General features: G+C 41.7%; 2 protein-coding genes across 10 annotated transcripts in view; one reads left to right on the forward strand and one right to left on the reverse strand.

Annotated features, from left to right (window-relative positions):
* The window catches only part of TTI1 (TELO2 interacting protein 1), a 48,080-nt gene extending 44,000 nt beyond the window's left edge, over nt 1-4,080 (reverse strand). Inside the window, exon 1 of the mRNA XM_006102013.3 lies at nt 4,028-4,080. The gene's annotated coding sequence lies outside the window, so the exon portion shown is untranslated. The remainder of the gene's footprint in view (nt 1-4,027) is intronic.
* Nucleotides 4,081-4,187: 107 nt separating this feature from the next.
* RPRD1B (regulation of nuclear pre-mRNA domain containing 1B) overlaps nt 4,188-15,752 on the forward strand; it is an 82,381-nt gene continuing 70,816 nt past the window's right edge. For all 9 annotated transcript variants that reach the window (XR_002826098.1, XR_002826095.1, XR_330570.3 and 6 more), the window contains exons 1-2: nt 4,188-4,715; nt 10,404-10,533. Coding sequence is in view for 4 of the 9 variants with exons in the window: in XM_006102015.3 (XP_006102077.1) it covers nt 4,565-4,715; nt 10,404-10,533 (281 nt within the window). In the remaining 5 variants the exon portion in view is untranslated. The remainder of the gene's footprint in view (nt 4,716-10,403; nt 10,534-15,752) is intronic.

Consider the following 15,752-nt stretch of genomic DNA (forward strand, 5'->3'; position numbering starts at 1 on the left):
CATGCAAAAAAATGAAACTAGACCACCAACTTATCCCATATACAAAAATAACTCAAAATGGATAAAGGACTTAAATGTAAGACGGGAAACCATAAAAATACTAGAGGAATCCAAAGGCAACAAAATCTCAGACATATGCTGAAGCAATTTCTTCTCTGATACAGCTCCTAGGGCATTGGAAACTAAAGAGAAAATAAAGAAGTGGGACTACATCAAAACAAAAAGCTTCTGCACAGCAAAAGAAACCATTAACAAAACAACAAGAAAGTCCACTGCATGGGAGAACATATTTGCCAATGTTATCACCGATAAGGGTTTAATCTCCAACATTTATAGGGAACTCATACAACTTAACAAAAGGAAGATAAACAATCCAATCAATAAATGGGCAAAGGACCTAAATAGACACTTTTCAAAAGAGGACATTCAGAAAGCCAAGAGACATATGAAAACATGCTCAAAGTCACTAATCATCCGAGAGATGCAAATCAAAACAACAATGAGGTACCATCTCACACCTGTCAGAATGGCTATCATCAACAAATCAACAAACGACAAGTGCTGGCGAGGATGTGGAGAAAAGCGAACACTCGTGCACTGCTGGTGAGAATGCAGACTGGTGCAGCCACTACGGAAGATAGTATGGAGTTTCCTCAAAAAGTTAAAAATGGAACTCCCATTTGACCCATTGATCCCACTTCTAGGAATATATCCCAAGAAACCAGAAACACCAATCAGAAAGGATATATGCACCCCTATGTTCATAACAGCACAATTTACCATAGTGAAGATCTGGAAACAGCCTAAGTGCCCATCAGCAGATGAATGGATTAGAAAACTGTGGTACATCTACACGATGGAATACTATGCTGCTGTAAAAAAGAAGGAATTCTTACCATTTGCAACAGCATGGATGGAACTGGAGAGCATTATGCTAAGTGAAATAAGCCAGTCAATGAAAGAAAAATACCACATGATCTCACTCATTTATGGATAATAAAGACCATTATAAACTGATGAACAAAAATAGATACAGAGGCAGAGCAGCATCGAACAGACTATCAAACTACAGCGGGAAGGCTGGGGAGGGTTGAGGGGGCAGGAGGAGGGGGTAAGAAATCAACCGAAGGACTTGTATGCATACATATAAGCATAACCAATGGACATAAGACACTGGGGGGTAGGGGAGGCCAGGGGATTGTCAGGCATTTCCTCTTCAAGAGTTCAAGCACTGACTTATTCCAAAACTTGACTCCCTCCCTTTGAGCTCCCGTGCTGGGGCAGCAGCTTGAAAGGAACCAGGGACATATGGGGAAAACAGAATTGTCTGGAATTAGCATGAGAGCTGGGGGAGAGAAGGGAGGTGGGCAGCTTCCTCCCAGACAGCAGTGTTGGCAGAAGCCATTGTTCCTTTCCTGAGACCACCTTGCCCCACACACACTACGGGAGGTTGGGGAGGTGGTGGTGGTGGTGGGGTGCACCATATCTGAGTCTAAATAAACAAATTCTGTTACCTCCTCTAAAATAGCCCCAGAATCGAACCCTTTATACTACCTCCACCCTAGTCTGAGTCATCCTTTCACCTGGGTTATTACAACAGCTGCCAAACTGGTCTTCCTGCATCTACCCTGGCCCCCTTACTATTTTCTATTTAACAGCCACAATGCTTCTCTTTTTACTCGAAACCATCCAATGGACTCTCATTTCACTCGGAGTAATATCCAAAGTCATTAATTTGCTTAAGTCCCCATGCAATGGGGTCCCAGGCTAATTTTCTGAGCTTGTTTCCAGCCTTCTGCTTCATATCACTTCAGCCACTCTGTCCTCCTTGCTGTCTCTTAAAAATGCCCAAAGTGGTGTAACCTCAGGACTTTGTACTTGGTCTTCTCTCTGGAGCAACATTCCACTACATAGTATATGGCTTGTTTTCCCTTTTTTTTTTTTTCCGGGCTCTGATCAAATGTTACTGTCTCAGTGAGGCCTTCTCTGACCAGCATATATAATAGCCTCCTATCCACCCACACATACACTCCTCATCCCCCTTACCATCCTTGATTTTTATTTAAAGCACTCATCACTTTCTGACTCATTTTATACTTGCATGTTTATCTGCCTTTCCCTATATTAGTTAACCTTCCAAGATAATGGATTCTCACTGTTTCCCTAGAATAGTGCTTCAGACATAGATACTCAAAATTATTCACTGAATGAATGAGACCACTGATCAGGAGTGAAGAATTTGGGATCTGACATCAGATAACCTTGATTTGACTCCTGGCTCTGTTATTTCCTATGTCTAAGTGACATTGGGTACTCACCCATATTTTATGTTTTCTAATTTATCCAATAGTGATAATAATGTCCACTCCATAGGACTATTGTAATGATTAAATAAAAGAATGTATGTAGGGTGCTTAATAAAAGTGGTTTGGGCCCTAGGTGGTTTGGCTCAGAGGACAGAGCATCAGCCTGCAGACTAAAAGGTACCAGGTTCGATTCCAGGCAAGGGCACATGCCTGGGTTTTGGGCTAGATCCCCACTGGGGGTGTGTGCAGGAGGCAGCCGATCAATGATTCTCTCTCATCATTGATGTTTCTATCTCTCTCTCCCTCTCCCTTCCTCTCTGAAATCAATAAAAATATATTTTAAAAAAAAAGTGGTTCAGTATAAAAGTGCTCAGTACATGAGTGTTACTTAATACACAAAGATAGATACACTAGATTTGGACTCAAAGACCCTAGGTTATAATTATAATTAGAATAGAGGCCCGGTGCATGAAATTCGTGCACAGGTAGGGTCCCTAGGCCTGGCCGGGGCCTTCCTTCCTTCTGTGCCATCCCCTGGTGGTCAGTGCATGTCATAGCAAGCGAGCGAACTCCTGGTCTCCTGGTAGAACTCCCGAGGGGACAACTTGCATATTAGGCATTTATATATATATATATATATATATATATATATATATATATATATGTTGACTGTGTGATTTTAGGTTATTCATCTCTTTTATAGTAATTTACTCAATCAGCTATGAATCAGCTGTCGGGGTAAAAAAGATAAGATGCAGTTCCTTCCCTCAAATTCAGTTATGTGGTCTTGGGTAAGGTTACCTAATCTCTCTCAGCCTGTTTCCTCATTTGCCAAACGGGAATTACACAATGCGTACCTCAGAATTTGTCTTAAGGACTGAATGAGTTTCTAAATGAAAATATTGTTAACTGGCTCATAGCAACTGCTCACTATGTTGGCCATGATTATGATTCTAGTCTGGAGGAGAAGCACCTAAGCAAATAACTACAATACAGTGAGTTAAAAGCAAAAACAGGCATCAACTAGAAGACTGTCTCCTAGCTGGAGTCCACCCACAACTGATAAGTTCCATGATGATCAGGAAATCCTAAATTTCCGTATGTCTACAAAAACTAACTTCCTACTACTATTCCCAGAGCAGAAAGACAAATTTCTCTGCGGATTTGATAACTGGAATTTAAAACTTTTTGAAAACAGTAAAGGGTTTCAGTGTCTGAAACAGCGTTTCTTAAAGGAGGTCAATGGACCCATTCATTTCTCTGCCTCCAACTCCAAAGTTAACATTACTTAAATTTGAGGAACAGTAAAATGGACCCCCAGAGACAGCATGTACTTTCCCAAATAAAGCCGCCAATTAAGAGCCAAGAACAGCCTAGTATGTTTTATGACATAAGGACTGGACATTAAAGGGTGGACCTGGAGCCGAATGGGAGTCCATCAGGTGAGACGGAGGGGCGTCACCTTTGGAGAAAGAACAGTAAGAGCTACCGTATGGAGGCGGGAAAGGGCACGTGGGTGGCTTGGCAGAGCAAAAAGCTTTGGGGGGGTGGGCAGCCAGGGAGCATTGTTTATGGAGGAAGAATGCGGCTCAGATTTTGTCAGGTGAGAAAGCCTCCCTCCATTCCCAGGTCATGGTCTCAGCCTCAGTGTCCCCTCGGGATCCCCCTCCAATGGCCACCAATTGTTGATCTCCCTCCTGCTCCCGCCACTCTTCCCTTACCTCGTCTTCCAGCCTTTCCCTCACTGTCCCGCCTCCTCCGCCCCGCCGGAAGTGACGCGTAACCAGCGCGCCGCGCCGCGCCGCGCCAAAAAAGTTCCGCGGGAGCCAGAGAAAGGGTTCCGGAGAGACACACTGCGCCGGCGTGCGGGCGCGAGCGGTGAAAGCATCTTCCGGAGGCCGCCGCCGAACTGCGTTCCTTTCCCCTCCGAAGTGCCCTGAACGAGGTTCAGAGAGGCCGCCGCCGCCACTGGAGGAGTGGATCTACAGCCCTGAGACCTCCCGGCGTCCAGCTCCTCCGGCCCTTGCCCTTTGACCCTGCTCTCCCGGCGGGGTGAGAGGTCGGTGGCCATCTTGTGGCGGCGGCGCCGGCGGCTGTTACTGCGGAGACCCATCCCCCTCCCCCTTGCCCGCCTGGCTGCCTGTCAGTGAGTACAGAGTCTCGCGGGCGGTCTGGTGAGGCCCCGGCCTCCTGCCGTCGCTCTTCCCGCCGCACTGGGCGGCCCAGGCAGCTCCCCGCCGGGCCTCGCCGCCGCCACCATGTCCTCCTTCTCGGAATCCGCGCTGGAGAAGAAGCTCTCGGAGCTGAGCAACTCGCAGCAGAGCGTGCAGACCCTGTCTCTGTGGCTCATCCACCACCGCAAGCACGCGGGACCCATCGTCTCGGTGTGGCACCGCGAGCTGCGCAAAGGTAAACACCCTCCCTCCGCCCTCCGGAGCCCTCCCCGGGCCGTCCTCTCCTCCACCCGCTGCAGGGGCCCCTCGAGCTTCTTCCATGAGTGTTGCTTTCCAGGCCTGGGCTCTGATCGCGCTTCTGAGGCTGGAGACAGTGTTATCCCTACTTCTCGGAAAAGGGAAATGAGGAAGGTTTCAGGTACTTGTCGGGGGTTCCTCCACCCAGGGCGCCCGTGCTCGGACTCCCAGTTCAGCCGGCCGCTTTCCCTTCGGGTTCCTCCTGACACTTGTCACTATTATTATCTGGGCCGTGCTCAGCGCCCTGTGGAGGTTACTGGCCGAGCCTGTGGTGTGCCAGGCGCTTGACTGGGCATTTGGAGCGAGAGCCAGCAGACTGTGGAGTAAGACTGCCTCGATGAGTCCTGGCTCAGCCACGCAGCTATCTGGGCGATATTGGGCGAGTTTCTCCATCCGTGTGCCGCTTGTTTGCTCATCTGCAAAATGAGGACGAGGATAGCTGCCGCTTGCAGAGCCCTTATTCGGTGCCAGTCATTATGCCAGGACGGGTGCATGTATGCTCGCACTCAGTCCCCAGCACAGCCCGGGGAAGTGGGTTCCGTGACTCCCAGTGTAGAGAGGTTCAAGGGCCACACCACCTAGGCTCCTCTTCCCACGCGACTTTCATTGATTCCAGACCCCGCTCACCATCGAACAGACATTCCTGGATCTCAGCCGATTATGTGCCAGGCACTAGGTTGGGTGCTTGAAATCGTGTTGGCTCCAGAGGCCAACTCTCTGGAATTGCAGCCTGACTTTGACATTTACTGACACCAGCAGCTTAGCCTCTTTGGTCCTCACCTATAAAATGGAGATGATATTTACTGTGCTGTTATCATGTGCCAGGCCCAGGACTGATATCTTTACATGCATTGTCATTTTTTAAGTTTTCAGAGTCCTGTGAAGTAGAAACTTTGCAGACGAGAAAAATCTGAGGTTGTAGTAAAGAGAATAATCTAAATGGTGTCAGACACAGTGCTGGCATTCGATAAATAATAGCGAGATGGGGTTACTGATTGCTCAAGGTGAGGTGGGGTCTTCACCTTCATGTTGCTTACAGTCTGGTGGGGAAAGATGGTCACCTACGCAGCCATCTGCTATCCTGATGAGTCCCTAGCACAGTGGTTCTCAACCTTCTGGCCCTTTAAATACAGTTCCTCATGTTGTGACCCAACCATAAAATTATTTTCGTTGCTACTTCATAACTGTAATGTTGCTACTGTTATGAATCGTAATGTAAATATCTGATATGCAGCATGGTCTTAGGCGACCCCTGTGAAAGAGTCGTTTGATCGCCAAAGGAGTCTCGACCCACAGGTTGAGAACCGCTGCAAAGCTGAGGACATGAAGCCTATATGTGATAGGCCCTTTAAGAAACAACTTACCTGTGTTCTCTACAATTAGTGAGGTGGGGATTCTACCCTGTTTTACGGATGAGGAAACTGAAGTGGCTAAGTGGTATTTTTAAGTCCTTGCAACCTGTGAATGAAGCTCAGACTACAGCAGGTGGCAGGCACCAAAATTCAGGATTCTTTCAGGAGAGTCAGTTCTAGTCCTCTAGCAGAGACCCACCTCCAAATATGTACTATGCTAAGATAGAGGTCCCTTCAGCCTTCTGGGAAGTTGGGGGATAGAGCCTACAGGTCCCAGAACCTCCTTCATGTACCTCACTGTGCCATTCAAATACAGTATTTCTAACATCTGAGATGTGGGAAAATGTGAATTGCCTCTATAGGATCCTATCTGGTAGGCTCTGAGTCAGGTTAGAGAGTCCATCTCAAATATCACATCTTTTCGGAAGCCTTCTTGATTCCCCACCTCACCCTACTTGAGTTATTGGGGTGATGATGGGGGAACCATTTAGAAAGTCCATTCATTTATGAAGCTCCTTTAACCCTAATCTCACATGATGGAAAGTTATGGCCAGCATTGTTATCCCTATTTTATGGATAAGAAGATAAAGGTATGGGAAGATTAAGTGCTTTGTTCAGGGTCACACAGCTGGGACCTGAGCCCAGAGCTCTCTGACACCAAAACTTGTGCTTTCAAGTACCCAGTGCCTCAGTGCACTTACGTGCAATAAGTGAACGTGATCATAACCTTCCAACCAAACCTGTAGCGCTTTTATTAGAATTAATCACAACCTGCCATCCCACACCAATTTAACATTTACAGTTGGCCTCTGTATCCATAGGTTCTGCATCCAACCATGGATTGAACATATTCTAAAGAAAAAGTTATGGTGTTGCTGATGTGTACTGTGTAGTTAGGTCTAGGATGGTGGCATCTGTACTGAACATGTCATTATTTTCTCTTGTCATTATTCCCTAAACAATACAATGTAGCAACTACTTACATAGTATTTATATTTTATTAGGTATTATAAGTAATCTAGAGATGATTGAAAATATATAGGAGGATTTGCTTAGGATATGCAAATGCTGTATATCATCTATAATAATAAAAGCATAATGTGCAAATTGACCCAACAGCTGAACGGAACGACCACCACGCTATGACACACTGGTGCCAGGACAGCCAAGGCGGGTGCGATGCGATTGGTCTGGGGAGGGCTCTGTGATCACCCTGCAGAGGGAGGCCCAGGACACCCTCTGCGGGGCGATTGATCCGGGGCTCTGCAGAACCGGGGAACCGGTCGGGTATGTGGTGGTGGATGAGGATGCAAAGCTGGCAGCCGGGGGAAGGAAGGCCTACCCTTGCACAAATTTTGTGCATCGGGCCTCTAGTTTTATATAAGGGACTTGAGCATCTGTAGATATTGGTATTGGCACAGGGGTTAGGAGGATGAGGAGGTCTTGGAACCGACCCCCCTCGTAGATAATACTGACAGACTGCTGTATTTCATTCTTTCTAGTTACCTCTTTTTCACTAGGTTGTGTTTTGAGGAAGAAACTAGACCTCTTGTTTCTTTGTAACACCTACAGTATTTAGCATGGTACCTGTTACCCAGTTAAAAAGTTGCTTAGTAGGAGTTAAATTGTGGTCTCTGACATTTTGAATAAACAGCACTAATACAACTTTCTGTGATGATAGAAATGTTTTATATCTGTGCTGTCCAACAAGGTAGCCACTTGCCACAGGTGCCTATTGAGCACTTGAAATGTGTGATTAAGCAATGAAAATTTTAAATAAATACAATAAAAAATTTAGTTCCTGAGTTTTGCTAGTCATAATTCAAGTGTTCATTCATGTGGCTAGTGGCTACCATATTGGACAGTGCAAAGCTAGAGGATACGCTTCCAAGTATCAGGATACAGCTTCCTAATATCCAGGCTTCATGAATTGAAAATGCCCCTACACTAAAGTGGAAAATAGTTTGTGCCCTATGTTCAAATTGACCACCCTTAGGTTCTAGCCAACCCTGAGTCTTTTAAGTGGACAGTTCTATCTATGGTCAAGCCATTTTCCCTAAGATGTTCACAAACTATCTCTGAGTTGCCTTCAAAAAATATTTACCACATTTAAAAAAATTACTTTTTCTTAATGTAAGTACTACATCTATTGCTGATGTATTATTTTCTTCTATTGCTGATGTATTGTTTTCTTTTCTAAGACTGATTCTTAATTTATCTCTTTGAGCTCTATTCTCCCTATCTTTATGAAACTGTTTGGTGTAAAATACTCTTAGATGAATATTTTTTACAAATGTGCTTGTTTGTTTTATCTTGGCCTGAATGCAAATAAGCCTTTTTTACAAACTTTCTTTTCTAGTTGTCAAAACCAGCCAAACAGTGAACATTTTTGGTCAACTAGTTATTTAAACTTCACTCAATAACTATTTCAACCAGTTTGGAATGTGCATCAGTAGAGTGTGAAAAGATCTATTTTGTCATATTGGAAAGATAGCTGAACAAGTGAGCTGTCACCTGGAGCTGGAGTGGAGGGTGTGTGTGTTGTGTGCATTATGACTGTGTGTTAAAGTGCTCTAGGACTTTGTCATATCACCTTTACACACATGGTGCTTATATTGACTGTTCAGGATGCTGGATGTGGAGGGATAAAGTTTTATCCTAAATAAGTACTCATTGCTAAATTTAAGGATGATGAAAAGTAATTGGTATTGTAGATAGTGAAAACCTTGACTCTCTGGCCTCTTAGCTATCATATTTGTAATACTGAAAAATATATCAAGTCTTTCTTGAATGTCCATAGCATTTTATAATATGAATTCTGAGTTTTTTAACATTAAGCATATGGAATTTGTAAAGCTTTGCTTTTGTGAAGTCAAATTTGCTTTGTTGAAGTTCTGTTTTACTTTTGAATCTGTTAACTTTCATGGCATTATAGACTTGGTAGTTTTACTTGTTGCAACATCCCAGAACAAGGTTTGCTTTTCCCCCTTAAAAACAAAAACAAAAACAACAAAAAAACATTTTGCCATAATCGTACCTTTGTAGCAGCATAGCTCCAGGTTTTCAATATTTCTCACCAGTTGGCCATCAAAATTAGGTTGTTACCAGAAGGTTTATACAATTCAGTATATTCATACTTAATTTTTTGAGCACTTCAAGTCATCAGTTTAAACTATAATATGTTCTAAAAATCTCGTTTTTAACTTGGGTTATTCTTCTGTGGCTACACTTAAAAGTGTCAATGTCTGCTATGTCAGAATTTATACATGCTGTGTGCATTTCAAAAGAAACATTTCTGAGAGAAGCGGAGTAAGGACTAGGTGTGTGTAAAGGTTAACATAGGGCTTGCTTGAATTTTTCAGGTACTTTGGCATTGTGGTTTAAGAAAATTTAGTGTTTTGAACTGTCTGATTGTGTTCTTATTTATTTATTTTAAAAGAAAACTGGGATCAAAATTGTAATTATGTAACTTTACGGTTGAGAAGTTATGTGCATAATAGCCAGGAAATTCAGTAATGTTTCCCCAAGCAACTGTAACTCAGACATATTGCCTGAAGTTTTTATGGTTTAATATATGATACCTAGCATAGAGTAATAGAAAATACTACATAGAGTATGTATAAGAGAAAAATTATGGTTTTTGTGGAACCCATAACTTTGCATATCCAGATTTCAGACATGTTTACATTTTCATTAAAAATGTAGCAATGTATATTTGTATTTGAGATATAATATCCGTTGGTGCATCTAGAGATTGCTCTGGATTTTAGAATTGATGTAATTGACTGATGATGGGTATTAGAATGTTCTAAGAGAAATTCTCAGTCTAGGAGCATAAATTACAAGAACCCGCCTCAGTCTTTCATTCTGCAGTATTTGACAATTAATAATAGTGAGTTAGAAAAGTTCATTTTTACAATAGAGTAAATGAAAACCTTGGCTTTAACATGTCTTCTGGAGAATATTGACTGCTTATCCTTTAGGAATTTTCTTCAGATTATCTTCATTTTTACTGCTCATTAATTACCCTGGTTAAAATAACACAGAAATGAAGACGGTCCATTTTTGTTTTGTTTTTACAAAAATTGTATTCTCAAACCTCTTTTGTTAGAGTTTTGTTAGGAGTTCCTTAGTTGGTTTTTCAAATACGTAGCAGTCTTGACCTCAAGTAGGTAATGCTTGTCTTACTATATAACTTAGGAATAGCTTAGGGCAAAGAATTGTGAATTGAGAATTTCCTTAATGTAAGTTAAATTATCTTTTCTTTTTTCCAGCCAAATCAAATAGAAAGCTTACTTTTCTATATTTAGCAAATGATGTCATCCAAAACAGTAAAAGGAAAGGACCTGAATTCACTAGAGAATTTGAATCTGTCCTTGTGGATGCTTTTTCTCATGTTGCCAGGTATGTTGTCTCTTTATTTTATTTTAAAATATATTACTTTTCCTCCTTTTTGTTCTTTCCTTTTTCAAGGTAACTTTTGTAAATTGATAACTTGTAGTTTGCATAGATGTACTTCACAGAGTGATGCAAAGGCTAAGTTATGGTTTTATATTTTGCTGGGCCTTTAAAAACTACCTCAGCCATATAAACATTTTGATGCATTAAGGAATTCAGTCTAGCACTTGAATCATCCTTTTCCCTAGATGTAGTCATTTATTGAATTCATTTCTTGAGTATGGTATTTTTCTTTGTTTGGCTGAATTGTCTCTAGTTTATGGTCTAAAACATAAAGCCAAATAATACAAGGGAACCTTCCAGTAACAAAACCTTATTAGCAAGAAATTAGTTACTTATGCCTTTATTTTTACTTACTTCCTTCTGGATGTCTGGTTTACTAGAAATAGTGGTCATTACTGTCGCTGCAAAGGTAATTACTAGTGTGGAAAGTAGATATTTGCTCTGGCCATATCATATGAAGTCTTTGCACTGTTGTGTTTTATAACAGAGAGGACTGGAGCATAAGCACACATATACCTAGTATCACAGAAAACATCCATTTGATTAAAAGTTTTATAAATCGTTCTTATTCATTTAAAAACAAGTTGTTTTTCTATACACACAAGTTAGTTGCCTAGGAAGAGCAGAGAAAAACAATTTTGCACTAACTTATAATTCATTAAACATAAAAAAATAAATGTCTTTGCAAAAGGAAATTGGGACGTACACAAAGGAGACTAGTGGGTTAAATAAAAATTGTTCTAGGGTCTAAAGTGTAAGTGAAAAGTCTTAAATGTGAAAATAAGTCTGCACTCCATGAAAGATTTAAAACATTTAAAGGAATAAAATGAGAAATCCAAAAGAAAGAAATTACATCTAGATTTCTAGAGGTGGAAAAAAAAGACTTGTTTGTCCACCACATAGCTGGTTTGCTCTTTTGGTGAACATCGGCACTGAAGAAAATGTGTTATGAAATTGAATAAATTGATGAACAAAGAAAATGTGTTATGAACTTGTCTCCTTATAACAGAGAGTAAACTTAGAACAAACTACTAGAGTAGCTGTTTGAAACTGGAGATAGGTTTTTTTCTTGTTTTGAGGAGATTTAGTTCTGTTTCTTAGACATTGGCTGTAGCTCTGCCTCCAACACTGAGTGACTTTATATGTGATACTTAGCTTTTTGAGCCCAAGTTTCCTAATTAGAGTTGTGAGGCTAAAGTAAAACAGTATGGTCACCCTGGCTGGGCAGTTCAGTTGGTTAGAGCCTTGTCCCAACACGCCAAGGTTGTGGGTTCCATCCTGTATAGGGCACATAAGAAATGATGAATGCATAAGTAAGTGGAACAACAAATCCAGTCTAGCACTTGAAACATCCTTTCTCTCTCCCCTACCCCCTCTCCTCGCCCCCACCCCCCCACCCCCTTTACCTCTCTTCCTCTCTCAAATCAATAGGGGAAAAAATGCTCTGGCAGGGCAGCTCACTTGGTTAGAGCCTTGTCCTGATACACCAAGGTTGCAGGCTCAATCCCCAGTCAGGGCACATGCAAGAAAAAAAAAAAGCAAAGCAGTATGTTTGAAAGTACATAGTACAATGACTCATCCAAGGTCTTTGCTACTTCATAGGAATACGCTTAGTGAAGTGTCTGGCACAGAGCTGCTGGGTTATGTAGCTTTAAGGGGATACCATTTATGTAGCCTTGCTGTGAATGCTGGTGTCCCAGGAGCTGGGCAACATTGTGGTCTGCCCTGCACAGAGAGAGATTCAGTAAATATTTAATGAATTAGTTAATTAATTTAGGGTGTAGGAAATTGGCTAAAATAGTTTTCTGTAGCATTAAATATAACATTTTTATTTAAAAATTGAACAGTAATCGTTAGCTGCCCCAAATTCAGAAAAGGGTAAATAGAAGGGGATGGCAGAAGGAGAATGAACAATAAATATCAGGATAGAAAATCCCTTTTCTATTTGGTAATATCTTAAGACCTATCTAGGAGAAACTGTGAGGAAGGAAACATGGTCCTTTTTAATAAAAAAAAAAATCCCCAAGTTATTTATTTTATTATTATTAGTAGTATTATTTGCATTCTTCTAGATCTTTTAGTGTCATATTTGAGTATTATATTTGGGATCCCCATGTTTCCAAGCCCCTCCCCCTACCATTGTTAGAACAGAAAGGCCAGCCATTCCACTTCAATAGTAATGTACCTTATCTATAGTTAGAAGTGCTCTCTGTATGGTTTTCCTTTGGCCAATTGATGAACAAAGATAATTGATCTATTACTATTGACCAAAATTGATGAAGAATCCTATATAATAAAAGGGTATCCTATATAATAAAAGGGTATCCTATATAATAAAAGGGTAATATGCAAATCTACCGAATGGCAGAACGACCAGTTGCTATATGTGCACTGACCACCAGGGGGCAGACCCTCAACGCAGGAGCTTCCCCCTGGTGGTCAGTGTGCTCCCACAGGGGGAGCGCCGCTCAGCCAAAAGCCGGGCTCTCAGACTGCGAGAAGGTGCAGGCCCGGCTGAGGGACTCCCCCCTTAGTGCACGAATTTCATGCACCGGGCCTCTAGTTTATGATACTTTTCTACCTCTTCCCTCACCCCCCCCCAAACTTACTAAATGAACCCTTTCAAGTCAGAAAGCTGCGAAACTCATGGGGTAGATTTAATTTGAATAGCGGTTTGATTAACCAGACTTTGAACTTTTTCCCCACACAGATGACTTCTTGTTTTCTTCTCAGTTTGGAGATGGTTGTGCACCTTAGTTTTCTTTCATTCAACATGTATTTGAGTGCCTTCTGTGCACAAAAAACTGATCCAGACAATGGAGAGCAGCCATGAATAAGGACAAATAAATGAACAAGATACTTTCAGAGAGTGATAATGTGGGCATAATAGAATAAATGGCATTCTATAGGGGGATCTTTTCTAGTGTGAAGGAAAGCCTTTCTCAGGAAATGACATTTGAGGTAATCATGTGAAGTAGGAACTTGAGTTAGAAATAATTTTGGCATGTCAAGAGGATCAGAAAGAAGGCCAGTGTGGTTAGAACACAGTGAGCAAAGGGAATAGTGGCATCCAGATGATAACAGAGAGGTAGGCAGGTGCCAGTCACATATGCCTTGAAAGTGTTGGGAGATCACTGAAAGGTTTTATACAGGGGAAGGATATATTCCATTACATTGTTAAAGATCCCTTTGGCTTAGCTTTGGAGAATGGGTTATAAGGGCCAAGTGAGGGGCAGGGACATTAGTTTGGAGAGGGTATTGCTCTAGTAAGGACTAGAGGCGACATCAGCTAGGACTCAGGAACAGTGAGAAGATTAATAATAGCTTCTGTTTATTGATTGTTTACTTTGTGGATGGATTTGCTCTCCTCACCCCCCCAAATGTAAACTGGTAGGATTGTGGGAGTGGAGTATGAGTTGGTAGTGAGGGAAAAGAGAAATCAAAGATTATTTTGGGGTTTTGATGTAAGTGGCACCCTTACGGAGATGAGGTTTGGGAAAACAATATGGTAGAGGAAATCAAGAGTTTTGTTTTGGCCATGTTACGTTTTATGGTAGATATTCCAAGGGGCAGTGCCAGGTAGGCAGATGGACAAAATACAGGTATACCTTGTTTTATTGTGCTTTGCGTTATTGCGCTTCACAGATGTGTTTTTTACAAATTGAAGGCAAGGCCCTCCACCAGCAAAAAGAATACAACTTGCTTTATGGAGACGGTTCCTTTATTGTAATGGTCTGGAACCAAAAAAACAATATTTCAAAGGTATGCCTGTCATCTAAATCTCAGTAGGAAATTAATTTTTGGAGACAAATTTGGAGTTAGCACTGTATACATATTGATTTACCACTGTGTCACAAATCCCAAAGACCACTCCTAAGTTGGGTGATTTCAGGTAGAAAGGATACAAAGTAAAATGAGTTAAGGGAAAAGGTGCATGGGATGAAGTCCAGAGGAGACTAAGTGTAAGCTTCCAAGAGTCCTTTCACGTCAGAGCAGTGATTTCTAGCCCGTGTGCCACAAGATTTTTAAAACATGCAATATCTGACTAGACAAGGACACTGACCTCTTTTACTTTAGATTGTCGGATTGAAAAGTGACAATAGCCAACACAACAATAGTCGCTGGTGTGAATGAATCAAAATTATACCTTTTTTTTTTTTAAGTCCTCACCCGAGGATATGTTTTTATTGATTTAGGGGGAAGAGAGAGAAACATCACATCAGCTGCCTCCCATAGATACCTCAGCCAGGGATCACATTCAAAACCTAGGTGTGTGCCCTGACCAGGAATCGAACATGCAACCTTTTGGTGTATGGGACAACACTCCAACCAGCTGTGCCACCTGGCCAGAGCTATGCCTATGTTTTTTTCAGATCGGCAAAAATATAATTTTTGGTGTGCCACAGAAGTTTAGTAATTAGTTTATGTGTGCTATGAGATGAAAAAGGTTGAAAATCACTGCAGTGGAGTCACAGGACACATACTTAACTCCTCCTGCATTGAATTATGGCAACATATGTGAAATGTGTACCTGGGAAGCTCATTTGAGACTCAGTGCCCAGGATTTTTATTGTGGTTGGCCACAGGCATCCTCTGCCAATATTTCAGAAAGAAAGCAGGTGTTCAGCATAAACCATATTGTTTGCACAAATAATTTAGGCACAGTAAACCACCCTTATTAGTTAGGAAATGGCAGGAACACTTCTGAAACCCAAGTTCCCAGATGCCTGTTAGGGGCCAACCTTGTAAGCGTAGCAGTCTTAGGCTTGCTGTGTTAACTCTTTTCTGTACAGTTGCAGAGGAACATTTCTGCTCCAACTATACATGAGGTGCTATTGGAAGTGTTGGGATACTTTGAAAAATTCTTGCCCTTCATAGGCTACCATAGGCCTACTATACATGGGGTAAGACAGAAATACAGAAATTAGATTAGTTGTACCAAGGAAGTGCCATTAAAACTGCAAAGGAAGAAAAGGCCCCCAAGCTGGTTTGATACTTCAAGCAGCAATCCTATGTGTGTATAATACACACTTTTTACTTTTTACATCAATTTTACAGTGATTCAGTTTATAATTAAAATTAAAACATATACTAAGTTGTGTTCAAGATACTAAGTTTTGTATATAATTATCACTTTCCAGTTTATTCATTGATTAGTGGCA

This window comes from Myotis lucifugus, unplaced genomic scaffold (genome assembly GCF_000147115.1).
Source record: "Myotis lucifugus unplaced genomic scaffold, Myoluc2.0 scaffold_393, whole genome shotgun sequence".
NCBI lineage: Eukaryota > Metazoa > Chordata > Mammalia > Chiroptera > Vespertilionidae > Myotis > Myotis lucifugus.